The sequence below is a fragment of the Leptonychotes weddellii genome, chromosome 5, assembly GCF_054177405.1.
Source record: "Leptonychotes weddellii isolate Sample4059 chromosome 5, ASM5417740v2, whole genome shotgun sequence".
Classification (NCBI taxonomy): domain Eukaryota; kingdom Metazoa; phylum Chordata; class Mammalia; order Carnivora; family Phocidae; genus Leptonychotes; species Leptonychotes weddellii.
Window position 1 is genome coordinate 24,767,169 of NC_138373.1, and position 22,599 is coordinate 24,789,767.

The following is a 22,599-nucleotide window of genomic DNA, read 5'->3' on the forward strand; positions in this document are numbered from 1 at the left end:
TCTGGGGTCGGGCTGCCTGGAGTCAAGATCACGGCTCTACTTCTTCTCATCCTGACCTTGAGCAGGTAATCCGAGTCGGGGAACCAGCGGCTATGCCGCTCCATAGGACTGTGTTCAATCAACAATAAATGTTGAACTGCGAAAATAGAGTCGAAACTTTGCTAGCCCCACACATTTAGAAATCATCAGTAACGCTGCTTGGTGTCCGGGAGGCACTCACTGATGGGCTAAGAACCCTGGGAGTGACGATCAGCAAGATACCACCCAGTCCCTACTGATCAGAGGCTTCTCGCCTAGGGACTCTCTGTTCTGCAATTTGGAAATATTCCTTAAATATACCCAACTCTACAAGACGTCAACCAAAAGGCAACTTCACAAAACTAGTGGGTGAGATGAAGAGCCACCTCACAGAGCAAACACTGTTGGAACGGTGTCTGTCTTCAAAGCTCCCAGGGGGATTCTGGGACCAAGAATTAAGATCCACCATAATAAGCAAGGCCTGGCGAGGGGGGGCGGGGCAACGCCCTTCCTCTCTCCAGGTGAGACCACGTCGGCACCAAGGAGGCGATCGGTGTGGATGGAATGCACGGTACCCTTGCCTTGGAAAAATTCCTTCCATGCAAGGGCTTCCTGCTTAGCTACTTTCTCACGAAGGCAGCTGGACAGCTACTGCCTTTCCATGCATTTTCCCTGAATCCTCACAACCCTCAAGTCTGGAACAGTTATGCCCACCTTACAGCTCCCAGTGGAGCTCGGACTTGTTCAAGGTCACGCAGCTGGCTAGAGAGACGCCAAGTGTGTTATCCATGACACCTGAGAGGTCCCCGGTCCTTTCATACTTGGACAAATTCGCCACTTCTCGTTAAGGAAGAGCCGACCATAGCCGACAAGACAACAGGAGAGACCCTGGAACTCCCACCCCGAACGAAAGCCTGGCTTTTCAATGAGGAAGAGAAAAACCCTTTTTCTAGAATTGCCAAGGGAATTTCCCCAATTTTCACCCCCCATAGATGTTCCTTTAAAGCATGTGCATTTTTCAAGGAAGTGTTTGTTTTCCTGGAACCCGTTCAGGCCTGGGGGGTGGCTCTTGTGGCTGGGCGTGCTCACGGCATCCTGGACACGCTGGCCGCCCCTGGAGGTCACTCTCCTCTGCAGCATGTACTTTCTTTCCCAGCACCCGCAGCCACTCTGGCGGGACTTCTGCCTCTGTAACGGAGTAAGGGCTCAGCTGCAGTTTCTCACAGAGCTTCAGCAGAGATCAGTAAAAACCACAGAAAACACAATATCTGTGTGAGAAGCCTCTTTATTGGGGTACCTCCCATGACTCCTTTACTGGTGTAAGAACCACAGGTCCAGATTAACCATGTCATTGTTTTATTTTCACAATGTTATTTTCCCTCAAACTCCTTTGAAATTAAACATTTATTTATGAAGATACCCTTAACTATATTAAAACTTCTCAACCCACAAAGGCCCACTTACCGTTAACTTCTAGGGACACATTTTCACGTACTCATTTACCCAGGGTACAAAAATCCCACCTTTTTGCCAGCAGTTAAAAGAACAGAGAACCCAAAGGTTCTCAAATGACTTTCCACCAAGTCACCAAAAGAAAATCCGCAATATCCAAAACCTTTTAAACCCATAAAAATTTCTATTTTCCAAAAACATATTTACTCTACATTGCCATCAATACAATTATACAAGAGCATACAAAGCCCTAGGAAAGAGAGAGTATTTCATTACAAAATATTTGTGATCAAGAAAATATCGCTTGCTTTTAAATAATACGATAAGTGGCAGAAAAATAAATATGTTTAGAGATGTCTATTTTCATAAGCAACAAAAAAGTACACAAATAAGGAACGAAGCTAAAATATGCATTAGCTACAAAATGAGTCTAGCAGTGTTTGCACACACATGTTATAAAGTGAGGTTGTTCCAACTCCTCTCTCTCAGTGTTTAGTTATAAAAGTACAAAAAGAGCCTCCCCGGAGGAGGATCTCACCGAGCTGAAATCCACGGTACAAACAGCCAGTAGACGGAGGCTGAAGCTGTAACCTTGGTCTGTTGTCGCTAGTGAAACCATTCTACCAACTAACCCAAGCGCCCCTTTCCGTGCCGTTAGCACAAAGAAATTCTCAGGATGACCAACTGATTCTAGTTTAAAAAGAAAAACAAATCCAAGTAACATTCCCCTACAAACAAGTAGTTCCAGTTCTAACAGCTCCTGGGAGCCTCAGGGTAAAATGCCATGTGCTGTGTTTTATAAAAGCCCAACCCCACTCTCCGTGCGTGGGAATTCCATTTACCCCGAACTCCGTGTTTCTTTTAAACCCATTTTTAAACTCACAAGTGTATGATTTGTCTGCTTCTCTTTCCCTAAATCCTCCAGCTCTTCCCTCCAGGATTTCATTGGTCTCCAAAGTCCCTGGGGGTCTTCCGTACCAGCTCCAGCTTCCAGCCTCAGGGACCAGCTCTGGCCACCTCCCCACCCTCCTCCCGTCCCCTCTGCACCCCACTGAAATCCCAACACACAGATACAGTTCCAGCTGAGGGGCAACAATGTCTCCAAAGTAAATCATTTTAAAGACACTCGACAGTGTCTACGTAGAGCATTTTTTCACTGAAAAGAAATCAGATCAACACAGTCCCGTGACTACGGATCAGACAAAACCTGCGTGAAAAATGCAATCGGTTAAAACAGGCTGTTGCCAATATTAGAAATTTCACAATGATGTCAGAAAGCTGTAACAGAAATAAAATATACATTAAACAAAGAACCAAGCCTTCAACATTTATCATCAACTCCATTCTAAAATATTGCACATGATATCCAGTCTTTTCCTTTTGTCTGGAGGGGAGCAAAAAAGAAAAAAACCACGTCCGTCCAGACACTAGAGTAGGTCTACCTTGAAAGTAAGATGCCTGAGGCATGTCCTCGCTCTAGTCGAAACAGGGTGAGCCCTGGTACTGAAGGGCACGATGAGGAGGAATGCTCGTCTCAATCACAAATCCTTGCAATCAGAGGGGACTGGTCTGGCAGATATAACACGGGAGGGGAGCCCACACTACTCGAGGGACTTCGGAAATGCGTGTCAAAGGAGCTCGGAGTGATCCCAACTTCACCTTTCAAAAAATCATCATCCTCATCTTCCACCACCTCCTGTATAAAGAACAGAGCTTATCAGTAGGATCACCAGCGGCAATGTGAAATTTCAAGAGTTCCTCTCAGGAATGTGCCACTTCTAGAAAGAGGAAGGTCAAGAAACATATCTTAATTTTGGAAGCTTCCTCTGATGCACACTTCTTCATGACCAACCACCCACACAACTGCTCGTCACACGTCGTAACTAACAGATTTTAAGCTCAAAGAGGGCAGGCAGCATGACATGCATTCTCGCTCAGCGTCCTCCCCCTTGTGTCTAATACAATGGGCATGAGTGAATGAACAACCGCCCCCCTCCGACCCGAGCAAAATATAAAGAAAAAAGAGCTCTCCAATGATTACTTATGAAAAACGAGACTTAAGTAAATTTGAGATTGTTACTTGGTGGTAATGATCATGTGGTAAAGATCTTAATTTGTTGAGCTGATTTTTAATAAACCTTCACTTCCCAAAGTCCGCTTACAACAGAGTGTCTACTTTAAACAATAAAAATTCTTTTCATAAGAACATAGTGCGCTTGGATTTTTGTAAAGGCAGAATGAATAAAATGTCATGTTTTGTAGATTTAACATTGCTATGTACTATTTGACTGTGGTCTGTAACCACGCTGGAGGTTCCCAGTGTGCTGAGTCACAAACTTACCTTTTTAATGGGTTTCTTGAACTCCTGAAGCTCTTCTGCACTCATGTCTTCCCATATCTGATAAACAGGATTGATGAATTTCTTTGACCTGTCGACAGAGGTCACATTTCAAAATCAAGTTCAAGGCCACACTTAAGGTCAGACTTGTCTGGCTGGCTCTTTACTCAACAGGATCCATTACCCAAAATAAAAACAATGGCTCAAATAATCATTGTGCCAAAAAATACTGGATGTCAGTACTGTAAATAACATGGCTCCTTGTTTATAAAGCTTCATCTACTCAGATGGCATATTCAGCTACTGTTTCTCATCTTTTTATTTTCAAATGAAATTATTTCTCAAGTCTGTCAGGACCAACAATGAGTTAGAATAAGTTCAAATGAAAACAAAATTGTGTTACTCTGAAATTTCATTTTTTATATTCCTACAGTAATTCTACTAAAGATTAGTCTGGGAAAAAAGACCAATGTGGTTTCAGTTAACCAAGACTTGGGGGGCCAGATAATCCTAAATCGTGGTGTTGCTAGTTAAAAGCTGCACAGTAACCCTATGTCCTTATACAAATGCAAAGTTAAAGACCGGCCTGGTGGTTTTTCACCATTACCCGCCCAGATAAACGGCGTGGCTGCTGTTTATCCTCGGCAGCAGCAGGGAACGTGGTCTCTAGAGGAAGGAACAAGTCGCCTGGCAGAAAAGTGTGAGCCACGAATAGGCAGCATCCTCTCCATCCGGGAACCTCTATACTGGCAGCCCGTTTCGTGTTGAAAACGACCAGTTTACAGGAAAACAGAAGATAGATGAAAAACCTTTGGTGTCAATCGGGGTTCTTCCTGAACTACAGGGCTGCACACCCCGCAGCCTCTAACAGGCATTCTCTACCCAAGGCCCATGAAACATTCGACAGGGACCCTGAGCCGCTGACAAACCGATACGAATGCCACTTACGACAAAGAAACCCTCAGCTTGGGGAAAGCAAATACACGTCCCATGTACAGTGCCCCGGCCGGTCGACAGGCTGAGAGTACCCACCTCTTAAGCACACAAGGATCAAAGGGGAAGAAGGTGTCAAGTGGGTTTGTGCAGGTTTGCACCGAGTCCCCGCCAGCCGTGTTTCTAATGACCGGCAGCATCTGGCGATTATTCCTCTCGATGATGGTGTAGCAGAAGACCAGCTGGTATTTGCTGCAGAACAACAAAGCCAAGACACAGACGGAAGGCTTTAACCTCGTGCACTAACTCTGCACGGAGGTGCCTGTTCCTGTCACACCCGTGCTGACCGCACAGATGTCACACATAACACGTGCAAGAAAACAATCACATACAACAGGAAGCAATGCTTTTAGGGCACAGCTTATGGGCCTGCTGTTTACACGCTTGCCAAGGAGCAAGAGGGCGCTTAGTGATAGGCACGACTCACTAAAACAGAATGTGTTCGAGGTAGGGCTCTCCTGGTTGGCAAGATACTCTAAGCTAAGTGGCGTCTGCGATCTCTAAGACAATGAGGAGGCTGGTGGAAAGGGGCTTCTCTGACAGGACTGTGGTCACTGAGGGGAGCTGAGGGCTCTACCGGACACGCCTGTAACGAGGCCCAACTCTGAAAAAGTAACAGCTTAAATCCCAACAAACGATTGATTAAAAACCAATTAACAGAACGAGACACAGCAGTTCAAATCAAATGCACCTGTATGGGTCAAGAGGCATCCCCAACCCATTTAGGAAGCAAAAGCCCCAGAATGACACATCAGTTGGACACAGACCTCCGGTCCCAGGTCTTGCTCTCAGCCTCACACGCGAGCCCCGAAGGCCACTGTCCACCGGACCCCAGACCCACGCCTGTCGGACAGTCTGCTGCCACCGGAGGAATATTCTAGGGGCTCCTGCCTCTGCCGCCTCCTGTCTCCCCACACTGTGTGGGGACCTTTCACCCCCCCACCCCCCAACGCTCCTGCTTGTCGTTTATTCCTTTCCTTAATTCTGTTATCATTGTTGAGATCTCAGGAGAGACAGAACACCTTGAACTACATGCCCAGCAAAGGAAAAATAAGATTACTGAATAAGAGCAGCAATCGGTCTAAGGGACTAAGGGATGAAAGAATTACCTCTGTCTTCTAATAGAACAGACTCCTGTGTGTTGAAGATTTTAAGCTATGATCCTACCCTGAATACCCTGACCAAGGGCTCAAAGTCTCCAACTCACTTTGTACCCGAAGCAGACTCGTTCGGGGAATGCCAGACGGCCTGCGTTCGCGCGCTGGCCCCCGGCCACCAGGCAGCCACTTCTCACGAGTCACGCCGTCTCTCTGGGCCCCCACCATTCCGGTATGAAACAGGACTTACCACTACCACCCTAGGACCGGGAGGACGCAGCGAGTTCTGCGTGACGCGCGTCCACGTGCGCAGGACCTGGGACCCAGCCCCCGCCGGCCGCTGTGCACGCCTCCCGCGGCCGGTCTCTGTTTATTACTCTAAGAAACATCTTTGGTCTGTACCTCCCAGCTTACTGGTTGCCTTACTCATTTCAAAGTGCCGAGGCTTCCGCTGAATTATCATCTTTGAATACAAAGCACTAGCAACCTCCAGTATCATCAAAGCATAAAAACAAAAGCTTCACTGCAGTGCTTCCTGTAAGTAGGGGGTTACTGGTTTTTATGCATTTTATGGTTACTAATTTTACTGAATAATTTCACAGAAATTTAGTGGAATTGTACAATACTGATACTAACACGAACTTATTTTTAAATAATTTCCACCCATAAAGTATAAATAACTTACCTTGTGATTGCGGCAAAAAAGTTAACTACTGAAGGCAGACATATCTTCAGGGGATTTAGCTGGCTCATCACTATACGTTCAAAATTTAGACTTTGAAGGTATCTCAAACCTTTGATTAAAGAACAAAGCATTTTTTAGAAAGTACAAACATGACAGTCTAAATACCTTTCAACAGCCCGGATTTTTTCACAAATCAAAAAAATTTTTCACAAAATTACTTGCAGAAATGCTTTAAATAATTGAGGTCCACGCAGTCACACAATGCAGAGCCCCATAGGAGGTCACCAGGCTTAACCACACTCACTTCTGACTAAGTTAACTTTTCTAAAGAAAACAGCGTATTCTTTCAAAGACCCGGGAAGTAAGCACACATCCTTAGTGGGCTATGAACTTGTATGACAATTTGGAATTCAGATATTTGTAAACTCAGCATATCCTGAGTTTATAGAGAAATCACGAAATCAGTACGAAGTTGAGGCAACACGCGGAGTGTCCACTCCCAAGAGGTAATGACTGTGTATGATCTGGAATTTCTCCTTCCTGACTTCCAGAGACAGATATGTATGCCAATCTGACAAGAGCAAACAAACAGCAAGTCCTGCACATCTGAAATTATTAGTGAAATTTAGCAAGTTATTCAAGTATGTGATAGTTGTTCATATATCAGTTGTTTTTTTTCACAAGGAAACTACAGAGATAGAAGTAAAATTTAGATACCACTCTCCTGAAACAAATAAATAGAATTCTCTCCTATACTAGTAAAAGTAAGACACCACGCTTATTTTAAAAGGCAAGCAAACCAACCTGTGCTTAAGTATATTTTATTTTAGGAGATTCTTTAATGTATATATTTTTTTTAAGTTTTATTTATTTAAGTAATCTCTACACCCAAAGTGGGGCCAAACTCACGACCCTGGGATCAACAGTCTCACAGTCTTCTGACTGAGCCAGCCAGGAGCCCCATCTTTGAAGTATATTCTGATAAAAATAACTAAAAATGGGATACTGTCATGGCTTACAAGAACAACATCCTCTTTAACCAAGACTTTTGCCATTTATTCATACCAAAAAAAGCAGATACTTTGCTTACGTGCTAAAACCTTGTCCTACTCCTAGTTTATACAACTAGTTTTAACCTTTTGAGAAGTAACAGATTATAAATAAATACATACACTGCAACACATACAAGTTTCAGTTTAGAGTTGTGGTTCTCAACTCTCAAGGCAGCTGTGCCCCCAAGAGGACGTGGGGCAGTGTCTGGGGAGCTTCAGCTGTCACAACAGAGTGCAGGGTTGTGGGGGGCCCAACTGACAATTAGTGGGTAGAGGGTGCTAACCATCCTAGAATGCCCAGCACGGCCCCCACAACAACTAGAGAACCAGCCCCAAATGTCAGAGGTTGAGAAAATCTGTAGAGGAAACAGCCTATTAAACCATTTGAATTATTGCAAAGTGCAAATAGTTAAAACCATTTAAACGGACTTAACTGATATTGTTGTTGTCACACTAACTTGATAAACAAGCTTCATCTGGTAGATTTAAATTATATGCAACCTTCAGAAATTAGCAAAACTGAAAACCAGTAGATGAACGCTCAAGTCCCTAGATAAAGCAGCATAACTGTTATGACCCCAAGCTTTAGAATCATATTCATCTAATCCCGCCAATCAATATCCTGCGTGTGCTAAGGGTCCCCCTGTGGGGGTGGGGAATGACGCCTGCCTTTCACGGGCCAGCATGAGGACAAGCAGGAAGCGCTGTGCCGGGCCTCGCCTCTGAAGAAGAGCCCCTTCATGGTTCACAATTAGTCTAGATGCCACCCTCTAAAACAGAGGTGCTCCACCTCAAATCCACCCTCTGTTAAAGAGAGGTCTTAGAGGGCTTTAGGGGCCTAAGGGCTGCTTGAAATTATGTGTCAAAGCTTGAGTGTGCATGGGCAGTATTCTGACTCCACAGTTTCCATCAAATTCTCAAAAAAGAAACGCCTGTCCCTTCTAAAGGGTGACTAGTATTCCAGGAAAATCCAGTTCGCATCCATCAATCCCACATCACTGACCTTCTTTCAGATTTCCACTTAAAAGCTGCTCGTGTCTAAAAACGAAAGTGTAGAACACAGCTTGACAGGCTGAATAAAATGGTCCGTGGAGAGCAACGTCACAAAATGCCTTTGTTCCTGAATCCTGCTTATTAAGGTATATGTGCAGCCAGTTAACCAAAAGATCGAGGCATGACTTTACAGTACTAGGGAAAAGAAAAACCAAGTCAACTTCACTTGCTTCATAAAAAACCAAAAGTGACACAAAAACACACAACTGTCTCTCACTACAGACTAAGAACAGTCAGTCCTTAGGCTTCTTGATCTATTACCCGTGGGCACAGAGAAGCAGCAAACGAAGGAAGGAAAAGGATGGGTGGGCAGGAAGACAGCTTTTCAATTCTAAGGTAGAGTGCATGGACCTTCTAGGAACAGGCAGGCCCCTAAAGCTGCCTGAGGTCCCAAGGGATGGACAAGCATCTCCTTATCGACTCAGAAGGGCTTCTCTGACGGCCTCCCTGCCCTCTCAGAGGAATAGGGCCACAGAAAAGGGCACATTTAGCAACATTTTATGAGGAGGAGACCATCTGATTGACTTCACCCTTCCCTATGGGGTTCTGATAAAGTCCTGTGGCCTATAATTTAGGGCAGAGTGGACAGATGGCTTTTAGTTGTCGGGGAAGGGTTTGTAACAGCAGCCTTGCCCAAAGACATCTTCATGGATCACTGGAAGAAGCAGGCCCAGAGTTGGCCTCCTAAACAGATCTTTCTATTACCTTTAAAAGGGTTTTTTCTTCAGCTTTAACAGATACAACTGATTCGGAATGCAAATGAAAAATGACAAACCTATAAAAAGAATCAAAACAGTATACAACACTGTACAATACCCATAAAGACAAATGGGTCTTCACGTTCAAGTGTAACCATGCAAAACAGATGACAAAAGCTTTCCATATGAGCTTTTATATCTAAAGGAGACATTTTATTCTGAGATTGCTTTTTGGAAATGTAAACATCTTGCATAAAATGGGGGAACAGATTTTTTCACTTTAAAGGCAGACAAAAATTAAAGCAGGTATTTCTCTGACTTAAGACTTTTTGCTATAATCTTTTTAAAGCATGACATAAAAAGCACTTGGAAAATTAGGTTACTTACATAAGAGGAATAAATTTAGCTCTTGCCAAAAAGCTTCCAATATAATTTCCAGCAGCTTGCCTGATGATGGCAGGATTATTTGGATCCTGCAATTTTTTCCAGAGATGTTCCAAAAATGCTTCTGCGAATCCCTATAAAAAGAGAAGGTATTGCTTTAATCTTTTTTAATGTTGAAGAAATCTCTGGTTATCGGAATCCTAAGATTGTAACTCAGCAATAGGGGAAAGTGCTAGTATCTCGGTCACACCGCTAGATAAATAACATATGCAGTTCTCATGGTTCTTCATTTTACAACACTCTGAGATAATAGTATTAAAAACAAAAGGTGTTCCCAGCCTTATTTAAGTTCCCAAATGAGCTGAAATTTAGATTCAACCCTACAGATTTCATAGGTTCAGTGACAGAGCTTTGGAATCCGAGTGATCCCGCCGTTTAGCCAGAAATGGAAAGCAGGGACGAGCCACACTCGCGTGGGAACCGTGCAGCAGGCCCGTCACAGTGCCAAGCCCTCTCCCGGTCTCTGACCGCACGTACTGAACTTACCCAGAAACAGAGACACAGATTCAAGGGCAGTGTTCGACTAATTATGCTAATCATACAAAAAAGACTAATGAAAGCTTCTTTTTAACAAAGGCACAACCTCCAACTTCTCCCAAATAACTCTCTTCAAGAGCACTAAAACATACTTCAGGGCAAAGTAAATTTAATCCTTCTTACCCATGCCCAGCACTCTCCTGACTATTCCAAGAAGCTACAAAACAGTGGCAAAGGAACAGTCTTCTGTATTTCCATTTTTGTTTCCATAACAGAAAGCCACTGCCTAAAGTTTTAAAATTCTGGATTTAGAAGTTGTTCTGGGATCAAGTGAGTTAGGATCAACTGAGAGAATGAAGGACAAAAACAGTTAAATATCCCCTGGGATTTTTAATAGCCAGGACTGGAATGAAAGGGAAGGGCACCGCCTAGCGTACCAAACGCAGAATGGCACTTTCGGAGCACTTGGCCTAGGACGAGCTTTTTTTTTTTTTAAAGATTTTATTTATTTATTTGACACAGAGAGAGAGAGAGCACAAGCAAGGGAACAGTAGAGGGAGAGGGAGAAGCAGGCTCCCGCTGAGCACGGAGCCTGATGCGCAGCTCGATCCCAGGACCGTGAGATCATGACCTGAGCCGAAGGCAGACGCTCAACCATCTGAGCCACCCAGGCGCCTCCAGGACGAGTTATCTTATTAGAGGCACCAGAAAAGTGAGCTCAGGAAAAAGAAATAGCTCATGTCTCCCTTCCCTACAGCCCCCGCCCCCAGTTTTTAAGGGAAAATCATGGGTAAGAATAAAAAGCTAAGACCATGTTGACATGGTACTCACCAATTTAAAACTGCAGAGGTAAAACATGAAAAACTGTACATGGCAGGAGGCGTGGGTGGGCAACAGGAGTTTGTCGAAGATGGTTATGAGATCTCGATATAAATCCTTTGTTTTGTTGTTATCTACCTTGCCTAAAGAGAAAATTTGGCATTTCAGCTTTACACATTGTTTTTAGGCTGCCACTTTCATTTACCAAATTTCTAAAAATAAAATACCATTAAGAAACATCACCCATTAGAAACTGAGGGTTCTAGAGGGGAAGGGGGTGGGGGGATGGGTTAGCCCAGTGATGGGTATTAAGGAGGGCACGTTCTGCATGGAGCACTGGGTGTTATATGCAAACAATGAATCATGGAACACTGCATCAAAAACTAATGATGTAATGTATGGTGATTAACATAACATAATAAAATAAAAAAATAAAAATAAATAAAAAATAAAATACAAAAAAGAAGTATCACCCATTAAGCTATGATTATAACAAAATGCCATTTTTATTTTGCACAGATTTTCCTTTATAACTATAATAATCCAGCACTGACAATGAAGCAGGCCCTCACCTCACACACTGCTGTGATGCCATGAACAGGAAGCCCTTCTGAAGGGCAATTTTACTAGTTTTGTGGCAGAGGCCCCCCTTTTTTTTTTAAAGATTTTATTTATTTGACAGAGAGGGAACACAAGCAGGGGGAGTGGGAGGGAGAAGCAGGCTTCCCGCGGAGCAGGGAGCCCAATGCGGGGATCGATCCCAGGACCCTGAGATCATGACCTGAGCCGAAGGCAGACGCTTAACGACTGAGCCACCCAGGTGCCCCGGGCAGAAGCCCTTTGATCCACTAATTCTGCTGCTAAGAATTTATCACAAGCACATTTCCAGACATATACATATATACAAGGATGTTCATTACACATTTATAATGGCAAAAAAAAAGAGGGGGGAAGGCGCCTGGGTGGCTCAGTAGGTTAAGCATCTGCCTTTGGCTCAGGTCATGATCCTGGAATCAAGCCTCCCCTGCTCAGGAGGGGAGTCTGCTTTTCCCTCTCCCTCTGCTCCTCCCCCACCCCACCCCCGCCCCCATGCGCTCTCTCTCTCTCGCTCAGTCTTTCAAATAAATAAAATCTTCAAAAAAAAACAAAAAGAGGGGGGAGAAAAAAAAAAGAGACAATTAAATCCACACGATCAATAGCAACCTAGAAGGACAGTTAATCGTCTGAGAAAATGTTCACAGCAGGTGGAAAAGGGCAGATTATGAATCACTGTGTACATCATGACCCCCAAATCCACTGAAAAACACACTCCTAAATATACACATGCTAACAGAAAAGAAAAACAGTTCAAAATGCTAATGATGGTTCTCTAAATAGTGCAAATGCAGACATTTAAATTGTCTTTTTTCTTTTCCTATAGTTCCCAAATTTTCTCTCATCAACTGTATTATTTTTATAACAACAAAAAAATTAACTCAGTCAACTCAGATTCAAGTCCTATTATTCTGAATGGCCAACTATCATACTTAAATCTTTACGATGGGAATAAAGAATCCTGTTTTCATGGCAAAGCCTCCAAACGCAAAGTTCCAGGACAGCAAGAAGCACCCCGACTCGTTCACCACAGCATGACACCCCCAAACTCAATCCCTAACACCAAGCACCCTGAACCAAAGTGCACTACACTCTCAGAGGTCCTGAACAACTTGAGTGCGATCTGATCCCCACCTAAAACTGACCAAACTCCAGACATCGTCCCCGACTACGACGGTCCGTGAAACCATCAGGGGCTTCGAAGACCAGTAGCTGCGCCCGAATCCGGTCCCACCCTTCTCAAGCTCTGTTACACTGGCAAGTCACGGCATCTCTCTAAACCCGCTTCGCCCCATCCTCGGAACAGTGACTTGTCCAGGACCTCTAGGAGGACTATGTCATGTATGAGAAACACCGAGCACACAGCCAGGCACGCTGCCACGTTCAAATGCAGCTACTGTGACGAGTGCAGCTCGTTACCATCTACGTAGCAGACATCCTTGATGTAGGACAGCAGCAAAGACAGCAGGATGTCCAGGCGCTCGGCTACAGGATGGACCATGTGATCGAGTCTTTGCGGGTCAGCCTTTGCGTCATATTCAGTGTCTTCATCCTCATCCTTTGAAGATAAAGGACAAACTGACATTAAAAACTGGAGTCAAATAGGTCAGAGGGAAAATTCTCAGAGCTGATTATTTCCTTTGAATGATAAAACAAAGAGAAGACACAGACCCCCTCCTCTAGGCAGGGACTCCCCACCAGAGGTGTGACCCGGAACCGCTGGTGGCATTCCAAATAAAGCAGATTCCGAGCCCAGCCGGAGAGTCACACGGAAGGCCCTCTTGGAGAAAGGCCACGCGAACACCACAGCTTTCCCCCAGTTCCTGGGACCCACTGTGCTGGGCCCTGCTGGTGCCAGGTCTCTCCCAGGACAGGGCACCCCTGCCCCAGCTGCTGGGAGCACCGGTTCTCCGGAGAACCGCCCTTGCACTCCTTCCTGCCCTCCCCAGCCGAAATGACCAGCTGACAAGGGGTCACGGGAGGCCGTCTCCCTGGCTTCAAGCTAGGATCCAGAGCTCCCGGGATCGGGGGTCATCGCTAGGGTCATCACGCTGTAGCTATTTTCCAGCTGAGAGCAAACTCTCGCTTAGTTCCTTCCCCTGCCTTTCCTGCTTCTTCACACCCTTTGTCCCTAGTGACCTAAATCCCCCTCTCAGGCCCTCCTCCTCCAGTGAACCCGGCCCCCGGCAGAGAAATACTGCATTAAGACCTAAGACATGTAAAACAAAGAAATCACACAGGTATCCTTTCCTATTTATCGCTCCTTCACAAACAGTATGTGGTTTACAAAACAAAAAACAAAAAAAACAACAACAGAAAGCACAAACGTAAGAACAAAAATGAAACCTACTTCACCACTCCCACATTCACAGGCTTGGAAGTAAATGAACTCTACTGGCCAGTAAGCAACATGACAGCAGCTACTTATTTAAACCTCACTTTCAAGTTTGCTGAACAACTATTTTAAGCTAAAGCCTTGCAGAAGATGAGGGGCCGTTAGCCATCTCCTCCCACCCTGTGGAATTATGAGCTGTCGTTAGTAAGTGCTGACCATATTGAAGAGTCCTTCGGTGGCGTCTGGCCCGCTACCAGTCTGAATGGCTGCTTCTTCAGCATCCTCAATATCCTGCCGGGATGCATTCACCTACATTATAACAAGGGGGGAAACAGATTGAAAGCAGTGAAAATACAACTACTTTAGGATGCCTGAGTGGTTCAGTCGTTTGGCTATCTGCCTTCAGCTCAGGTCATGATCCCAGGTCCTAGAATAGGGCTCCCTACTCAGCAAGGAACCTGCTTCTCCCTCTCCCTCTGCCCTTCCCTCACCCTTCCACCCTGCTCCCAATATCCCTCATTCTCATGCTCTCTCTCAAATAAATAAAATCTTAAAAAAAAACAAACAACTATTTTGGGGCACCTGGGTGGTTCAGTCAGTTAAACATCTGATTCTTGGTTCTGGCTCAGGTCATGATCTCAGGGTTGTGAGATCAAGACCCGCACTGGTATCTGCATTCAGCGTGGAGTCTGCTTGAGAGTCTCTCTCCCTCTCTCTCTCTGCACACCGCCCCCCCCCAACTTGCTCCCTCTCTCCCTTAAAAAACAAAAGAAAAATACAACTACTTTATTCGGGGACTGGAAATTCGTCTGATATACATACTTCGAAGGGGTCCACATGAGCACCCTTTCTGGCCCTGTAACTCAATACACAATTACGGTGCAAACCTACCAACTGGTCTGGGTCACAAAGGAATTTACGAGACTACAAATCACACCCCTTTCACTACATACTTCTATAAAATCATTTTGAAATGCAGTGTGCTGGTCTAAATCAGTTTCCACAAACTGAACATTCATTCCAACTCTTAACATGTTGTACAAGAAGCATATCATCCATCAACTGAACAGGAAAATGACAAAATGCAAGTCAACTGGAATTACTGAATATTCATTTTGGTATATAACCCTATCTCGCTTCACACAACATTCAAATCATACATTTTTTACTCTCTCTACATGACCTCCTTTCTACATGTGCTCTCCACCGTTGCACAGTATGAACCACGGAAAGACTTTACAGATGATACGTGCAGCCGGCCAGACAGCCTTCCTCCCAGTGAGCATCGCGCCAGCCTGCCACCCTCCAGCTCATCCCCGGCCTGCCGCGCTGCTGCCTCGTCCCCCCCACCACAGTATCGGGGCTCTCCATCACTCACAGCTCCTCAGGCCACAGACCTCATGTCTCCCCCAACAGCCCCGCTCCATCCCCTCCTATACCCTCACCAACCACGCACTCTCCCCTGAAACACAGCGTCCCCTCCAGGGACACGGCAGCAGACTCCCTCCGAATCACCAAATCCAAGGACACTGGCTCTGTTCATCCTCCTTAAAAACGTCAACAGTAGCTCACACCACTGCCCAAACCCTTCCTTCTTCCAGATCCTCTGCAGGTGTCCGTACTCACCTTCCCCACCCATCACACTTCCTCTCTCCCGACTCATCGGCATCCCGGCACAGGTGTGTCCCAGCCCCTCCTGGCCACTACCACTGCTTGCTGACCATTCTCCATCAGGCGCCCCAGCTGCACCCCAGTCCATCCACAACGGAACTCTTCCTCTTTCAACCTCCTCCTGACTTTTCTCCTTACTGCTAACACACCAACTCCATTCCCCAGGGAGCAACTGCTCTCTTACCCTGTACTTCTCCACTTCCAACCCAGTCCCAAGGACCGGTTCGCCTTTCCTCCCCCATGTCACTAGAACCCACCACTTTCCTTCATTCCCACTGCAGACCTCTTTAAAAAAGGGTATAAAGAATTCAACATCACTTCCTTATGAATGCCTTTCTGACCCCTTCGCATGACATCAGGTTTTCCAGCACATAACAACATGTGTTCCATTCACAGCATTTACCACGACTGTACTTTCACATGTGTGTGACCATCTAATGCCTTGTTCCCCAACCAGGAGAGATGGGACCGTCTATAACCAGCAGCACACCCATCAAGTTCAAGAAATGTTCAAAGAAATCAAAGGTGGAAATGTGGATTCTTCTCCATCATTTCTTCTATTGTTTCACATACTATGATTATGTATTTAATAAATGAAAATCAGTGAGAAAAACAGGTTATCAAATACTTACATCCAACTTGAGTAGCTTCTCGATCACAAGCTCCAGAATTTCATGCCTCAAGGTTGGAAAATATACACTAATCCTTAGTAAATTATGAACATAACATTCCTAAAACATAAAAAGACAAAACATTTCAATAGAGGATAAATGTTTCATAATGACATAAGAAAAACACTAATTATACAATTTTTAGTTCCAATTAAACAGAAAAAAGAGACTATCCAGCAGCACAGAAACTATACTGTTCCTCTATCAACACAATGTTCAGTATCATTAATCTAATTACCCCCTGGTGAATTAAATGTTTGGGGGGGGTTGGTTTTATTAAGATTTTATTCTTAAGTAATCTCTACACGCAAAGTGGAGCTTGAACTCACAACCCTTAGGATCAAGAGTCACATGTTCTACCAACTGAGCCAATCAGGCACTCCACCCCACCTCCGTAAATTTGTAATCTGTATACTTCCACAGAAATTTTTTAACCAGGTTTGTTGAGATAGAATTCATCCATCTAAAGTGTACGATTCAACAGTATTTAGTATACTCAGAGTTGTGCAACTGTCACCACAACCAGTTTTAGAAATTTTCATCACCTAGAAAGGATAGGGTTATCTTTTAGTAATGTACCTCCCCCCAAGCCCTCAGTAACCACTGATCTACTTTCTAAGAATTTGCCTATGCTAGACCTGTCATGGAAGCGGATTCTTATACTATGTGGCGTTTTAGCATGTTTTCAAGATTCACTCACTCTGTGGCAAGTAAACCACTCTGTTTTATTGCCAAATAATACCCACTGTATACACATACCACATTTTGTTGATTCATTGGCCCGTAAACATTTGGTTATTTCCATATTTTGAATATCCGTGTAAAGTGCTGCGTAGACATACATTTTCTTTTTTTTTTTTTAAAGATTTTATTTATTCATAAGAGACAGAGAGAGAGAGAGGCAGAGGGAGAAGCAGGCTCCCTGCTGAGCAGGGAGCCCGATGTGGGACTCGATCCCAGGACCCTGGGATCATGACCTGAGCCGAAGGCAGACGCTTAACCATCTGAGCCACCCAGGCACCCAAGACATACATTTTCTGCTGGATAGACACCTAGCAGTGGAAATGCTAACTTGTATGGCAATTCTCTGCTTAACCTTTCTGAGAAAAGGTCAAGAGGACTTCCCAGAGCACTTCGGCACCTACCATTCTCCACTCTCACCAGTGATGGAACGAGGGTTCTGACTTCTCCACATCCTCACCACTACTTGTTACTGTCTGTCCCTCTGAGTATAGCCATCCCAGCGGGTGTGAAGTGGGATCTTGCATTATGGTTTCCTCTTGCGTTTCCCTGACAGCTAGTGATGCTGAGCTTTTCTTCAACACTGACCATAAGTGTATCAATTCTGGAGAAATATCCATTCAGATCGTGTGTCCATTTTTTAGTTATTTGCCTTTTTATTATCAAGATATTAGAGTTCTTCATATATTCTAGATATACACAACTTGCAAGTATTTTCTCCCACTGTTTGGGTTGTCTTTTCACTCTCTTGAAGGTGTCCATGAAGCACAGCTGGTAAACTGTAAAGAAGTTGAACTCATCTGGTTTTCTGTGGCTCTTGTGTTTCAGGCATCCTATCTGGAAACTGTTGCCTAATTCCAGGTCACGAAAATGCTTACCTATGTGTTCTTACTAAGAGCTTTTTTTAGCTTACATTTAGGTCTTTAATCCACTTTGAGTTCATTTTTGTTTACTGTGTGAGGGGAGGCCCGGCTTCATTCTTTGCATGTAGATTTCCACTTGTCCCACAACCATTTGTGGAAAAGACTGTTCTTTGCCCCATTAAATTATCTTATACTACTGGCTTTTGTATATTGATCTTATATTCTATAACCAGGTTGAACTCATCTCACTTCTAATAGTGCTTTGAGGATTCCTCAGGATTTTTCTAAATGTAGGATCATGTCATCTGCAAATACAGGTATTTTTTTCTTCTTCCTTTCCAATCTGGATGCCTTTTCCTTTTCCCACCTGCCCTTGCTAGAACGTCTAGTACAATACTGAACAAAAGGAGCAAAAGCAGACATCCTTGTTTTGTTCCTTATCTTAGGAGAAAGCTCTTTCACCATTGAATAGGATAATACCTGTGAGTTTTTCATACATGTCCTTTATCAGGTTGAAAAAGTTCCCTTCTATTTTTGTCATGAAAGAGTTCTGGTGTTTGTCAAATGCTTTTGTGCATCTACTGAAATGATCATGTGGTTCCTGTCATCTATTCCACTGACATGGTGTGTTTTATTAACTGATTTTAACAGGTATTAAATGAACCATGCAGTGCTAGCATAAATTTCATTTGGTCATAGTGCATAACTCTTTACGTCACTAAATGCAGTTTTCTAGTGGGTTGTTGAGGATTTTTATATCTATATTCATAAGAGATATAAGATTTATAATATGCCACTTGAAGCAGACTATCACAAACATTAGCAAACCTTATTAACTCCGTATTTAATACCTATAATACCTTATTTAGGAAAAAATAAGCTATGCTTAGTAGGAAACCATTATTCATTATTCATTATTGAAAACCAGAAGTCATCTAAATATTACAAAAAAATTAAGAAGAATTCATCCACAGAAGGTTCTGCCTTCATGTTCAAATAAGGCATGTTTACAATTGGTATAATGTATAGACTACTACCTTCTAGTAATTTTTATCTGTATAATCACTAAGCCTATTCAGATATTTCTGAAATGGACTCTGCCCTTGACTTAAGGGAAAAAGGCACTGGGGATCCTCAGTGAGTTCCTAAGAAAGGAATCTGAGTCACATTCTTAGTCTTGAGTTTAATCTGGAAAACAACTGCTAAGAAAAAGATGTAACATCACCTAAAACTAAATCACAACTTTTCCATTATTTTCCCCATGAAAAGATTGCTTACCAATGTTCTCTCTGATTTTCGAACAAATGGAAATTTTTCCACCAATATTGGCATAAGAAACCACGGTGTCCTAGTTAAAGAATAAAAAAATTAAAAAATCAATCCATGTTAACTGGACTTTCTTGGAAGATGACATTTCCATTCTAAGAGCAAATATGGATGCAGGAGGCAAATGGTAACTAACTACTTCTAATAATCAGAACTTATTCAGAGAAAATCTATAATACCTTAGGGGGAAATAACCTTCTATTAACTTTGATATCAATAGCAAAATAAAAAGGGGGATTCTTTTCTACAAAAGCAAAAGAGCTTCAGTTTAAAATCTAAATGTTTCCCACGGCAGTGCTTTCCCATATATATTACTTTAAAAAGGAGAAAAAAGCATCAACTTTTTTTTAAGTTAACAAATAACAAACTTACAGAGAGAACTTTAAGTCTACTCTTCCAAAAGAAACCCAAGTTTTTCTTAGAACTATAACTTTTTAAAAATTCAAATATGGGGCTCCTGGGTGGCTCAGTTGGTTAAGCAACTGACTCTTGATTTCGGCTCAGGTCATGATCTCAGGCTTGTGGGATGGAGCCACACAGCACTCAGAGGGCAGTCTGCATGAGATTCTTTCCCTCTCCCTCCCGCTCAGGCTCTCCCTCTCTAAAATAAAATAAATCCTTAGGAAAAAAATATTCAAATATAATCAACATACAATATTAGAACTGCAATTTTTATTTATATGACATGACACAAGCACACAGGGGTTGCTCACTGAAAATTTTGGGGTATCATACCTTGTTGAAGATAAAAGCAAAATTCCAACCACTATACAAAATTTGGAGGAAAATTTGCACACAAGCGCCAAATAAGAATTTAAATAATTTTAATTAAGTCATTAATTCTTAAATTAATTTTTAAATAATTTAAATAAAAACAATGAAGAGAGAACTAAAATGCTGTTTTGTAGAATGTTATATCATCAAGATACAAAAACATGTAGCATACAACTTGAGTTCTGATGCTATGAACATAATTAAGTTCCTACTAATCGATCATAATTTTCTTGAGACTTAAAGACCATGATTCAAAGTAAGTAACAAAAGGATACTCACGAGGGGACATATCTTGCTATTATCTGCAAGGCTCTGTGACATGTGTCAAAATTGGCAGGAAGATCTACAAGGAGAAAAGCGAGAGTATAAGCATAAAAATAAAACTGAAAACTGAAAAATGATGTTTTAAGCTAAAAACACCCGCTAACCAGAACTGAATCATTTACTAGCAAAATATTAAATTTAAGATTTTTCTCCAGAACCAACCATCAATGAAGACTAAGTGGATTAATTACATAAGTAATGCACTAAGGGCAACTGGTTACATGTTAATGCTAAATGTAACCAAAAAGATTCCATCAGAGGTTGCCATTTGTTGCAGCCTACCCATTAGAATAAATCCTGGAGTTGCCCTATACTTTATCATTCAGCAGCATTCTCTCAGACACAGGAGGCATCCCTTGTTTAATCCTGTTTATACTTACTATCGTCTTCATCATCAGAATCTGAAACATCGACGTCACCTTCCTTAATGACCACTCGGGCTTTTGATGGAAAAACAAAATATGTCATTCTTTTTGTCACCGACCTAAACATCAACAGCTACACAAAAAAGTGATTTTTCCATTGTCCAAACTTAGTACAATGATTGAATTTGCAGTCTAAAGGGAAAAAAAGCGTCAAGTAACTTTCTAAGTAAAGCTAAAAATTCCTGACTTCTAACACTTAACATAAAAAAATCACAGCAACAAATCTAAATGCTTCCATAGAAATCATTATAGGGAACAGACATGTACCAAAAGTGCTGCCAATATGCATTTCAGAATTTTCCATGTTGGCACAATCCCCACAGGGTTCTGCGAAGGTAGTATCTTAATAAAGAGGTATTTAAAAAATGAGAAAGCAAAGAAAGCAAAAAACCACTTACGAGGTATAAAATGAGAAACAATCATGCTGAGACATGGTCTAAGGAAGACAGTCTGTGCTGATACAAGATTACCAAGAAAAGCCAAATACTCCTCCACCACTGTCTGACTTCTATTCAACCACTGCAATCTCTAGAGGTGGGAGGGAAAGAAACATGTAAGAAACATTTTACTGATACAATGTGTTCTGTTTTCAAAGTACTGAATCACATACTAGTCAGTGAAGTAAGTGGCAAACTTACCAATAAAATACTGATAAGCTGCTCAAACTCTTTAGTCAAGTACATGATGGAAGAACGGAATTCTAACAGCCAGTTAATGATCTGGTCATCCTTAAGGTAAATAAAGAAAAGTGCTTTCAAAATCACAAATCCTCTAAAATAACGAAAACATGATACCTATTTTGCACCAAGCACCTACCAATAATATTTAAATTAGGAGAAAAAGTCACAAACTTGCACTGAAGCCAAAATTGGGATGAAAATTTCTTAGTTTGTATCAAAACAGAAGGATGTTACAATACCTTTTCCTGTTTTTTTTTTTAAAAAGCAACATAGTAACTCTGACATACAGGAAATAAGTGGAAATGTTGACAGATGGGAATTTTTCGAACTGCAGAAAGAGCATAGCAGATTCAAATACTGTAAGACCACAGGACCAAGAGTTACCTCAATTTCCTCTATATTCATGCTGACGTGAAAACATCTTAATACTCAGTCTAAGCTAATTAATTAGAGACATCAATACATATAACTTTTTCTCAACCCAACCTGTAACTAGACTTAAATATATTAAGATCTGTTATAGACAGGGGCACCTGGTGGCTCAGTTGGTTAAGCATGTGACTCTTGATTTCGGCTCAGGTCATGATCTCAGGGTTGCTGAGATGGAGCCCCACGTCAGGCTCTGCGCTGAGCATGGACCTTGCTTAAGAATCTCTCTCTCTCAGGTGCAGCCACTCTGGAAAACTGTATGGAGGTTCCTCAAAAAGTTGAAAATAGAGCTACCATATGATCCAGCAATTGCACTACTGGGTATTTACCCCAAAGATACAAAAGTAGGGATCCGAAGGAGTACGTGCACCCTGATGTTTATAGCAGCAATGTCCACAACAGCCAAACTGTGGAAAGAGCCAGGATGTCCATCGACAGATGAATGGATAAAGAAGATGTGGTATATATATACAATGGAATATTATGCAGCCATCAAAAGGAATGAGATCTTGCCATTTGCAATGACGTGGATGGAACTGGAGGGTATTATGTTGAGTGAAATAAGTCAAACAGAGAAAGACATGTATCATATGATCTCACTGATATGAGGAAGTCTTAATTGCAGGAAACAAACTGAGGG

General features: G+C 42.7%; 1 protein-coding gene across 1 annotated transcript; it reads right to left on the minus strand.

Annotated features, from left to right (window-relative positions):
- Positions 1–1,285: 1,285 nt before the first annotated feature.
- On the minus strand, positions 1,286–21,739 carry RRN3 (RNA polymerase I transcription factor RRN3). The gene is made up of 15 exons (XM_081819977.1): positions 21,489–21,739; positions 21,249–21,378; positions 20,806–20,865; positions 20,381–20,444; positions 19,280–19,349; positions 16,359–16,457; positions 14,272–14,364; positions 13,140–13,278; positions 11,139–11,269; positions 9,774–9,904; positions 8,639–8,823; positions 6,584–6,692; positions 4,841–4,993; positions 3,812–3,899; positions 1,286–3,166 (listed from the first exon to the last, which is right to left on the minus strand). The coding sequence occupies exons 1-15, from the start codon at positions 21,531–21,533 to the stop codon at positions 3,005–3,007; spliced, it is 1,659 nt and encodes a 552-aa protein (XP_081676103.1). The 5' UTR covers positions 21,534–21,739; the 3' UTR covers positions 1,286–3,004.
- Positions 21,740–22,599: the final 860 nt, after the last annotated feature.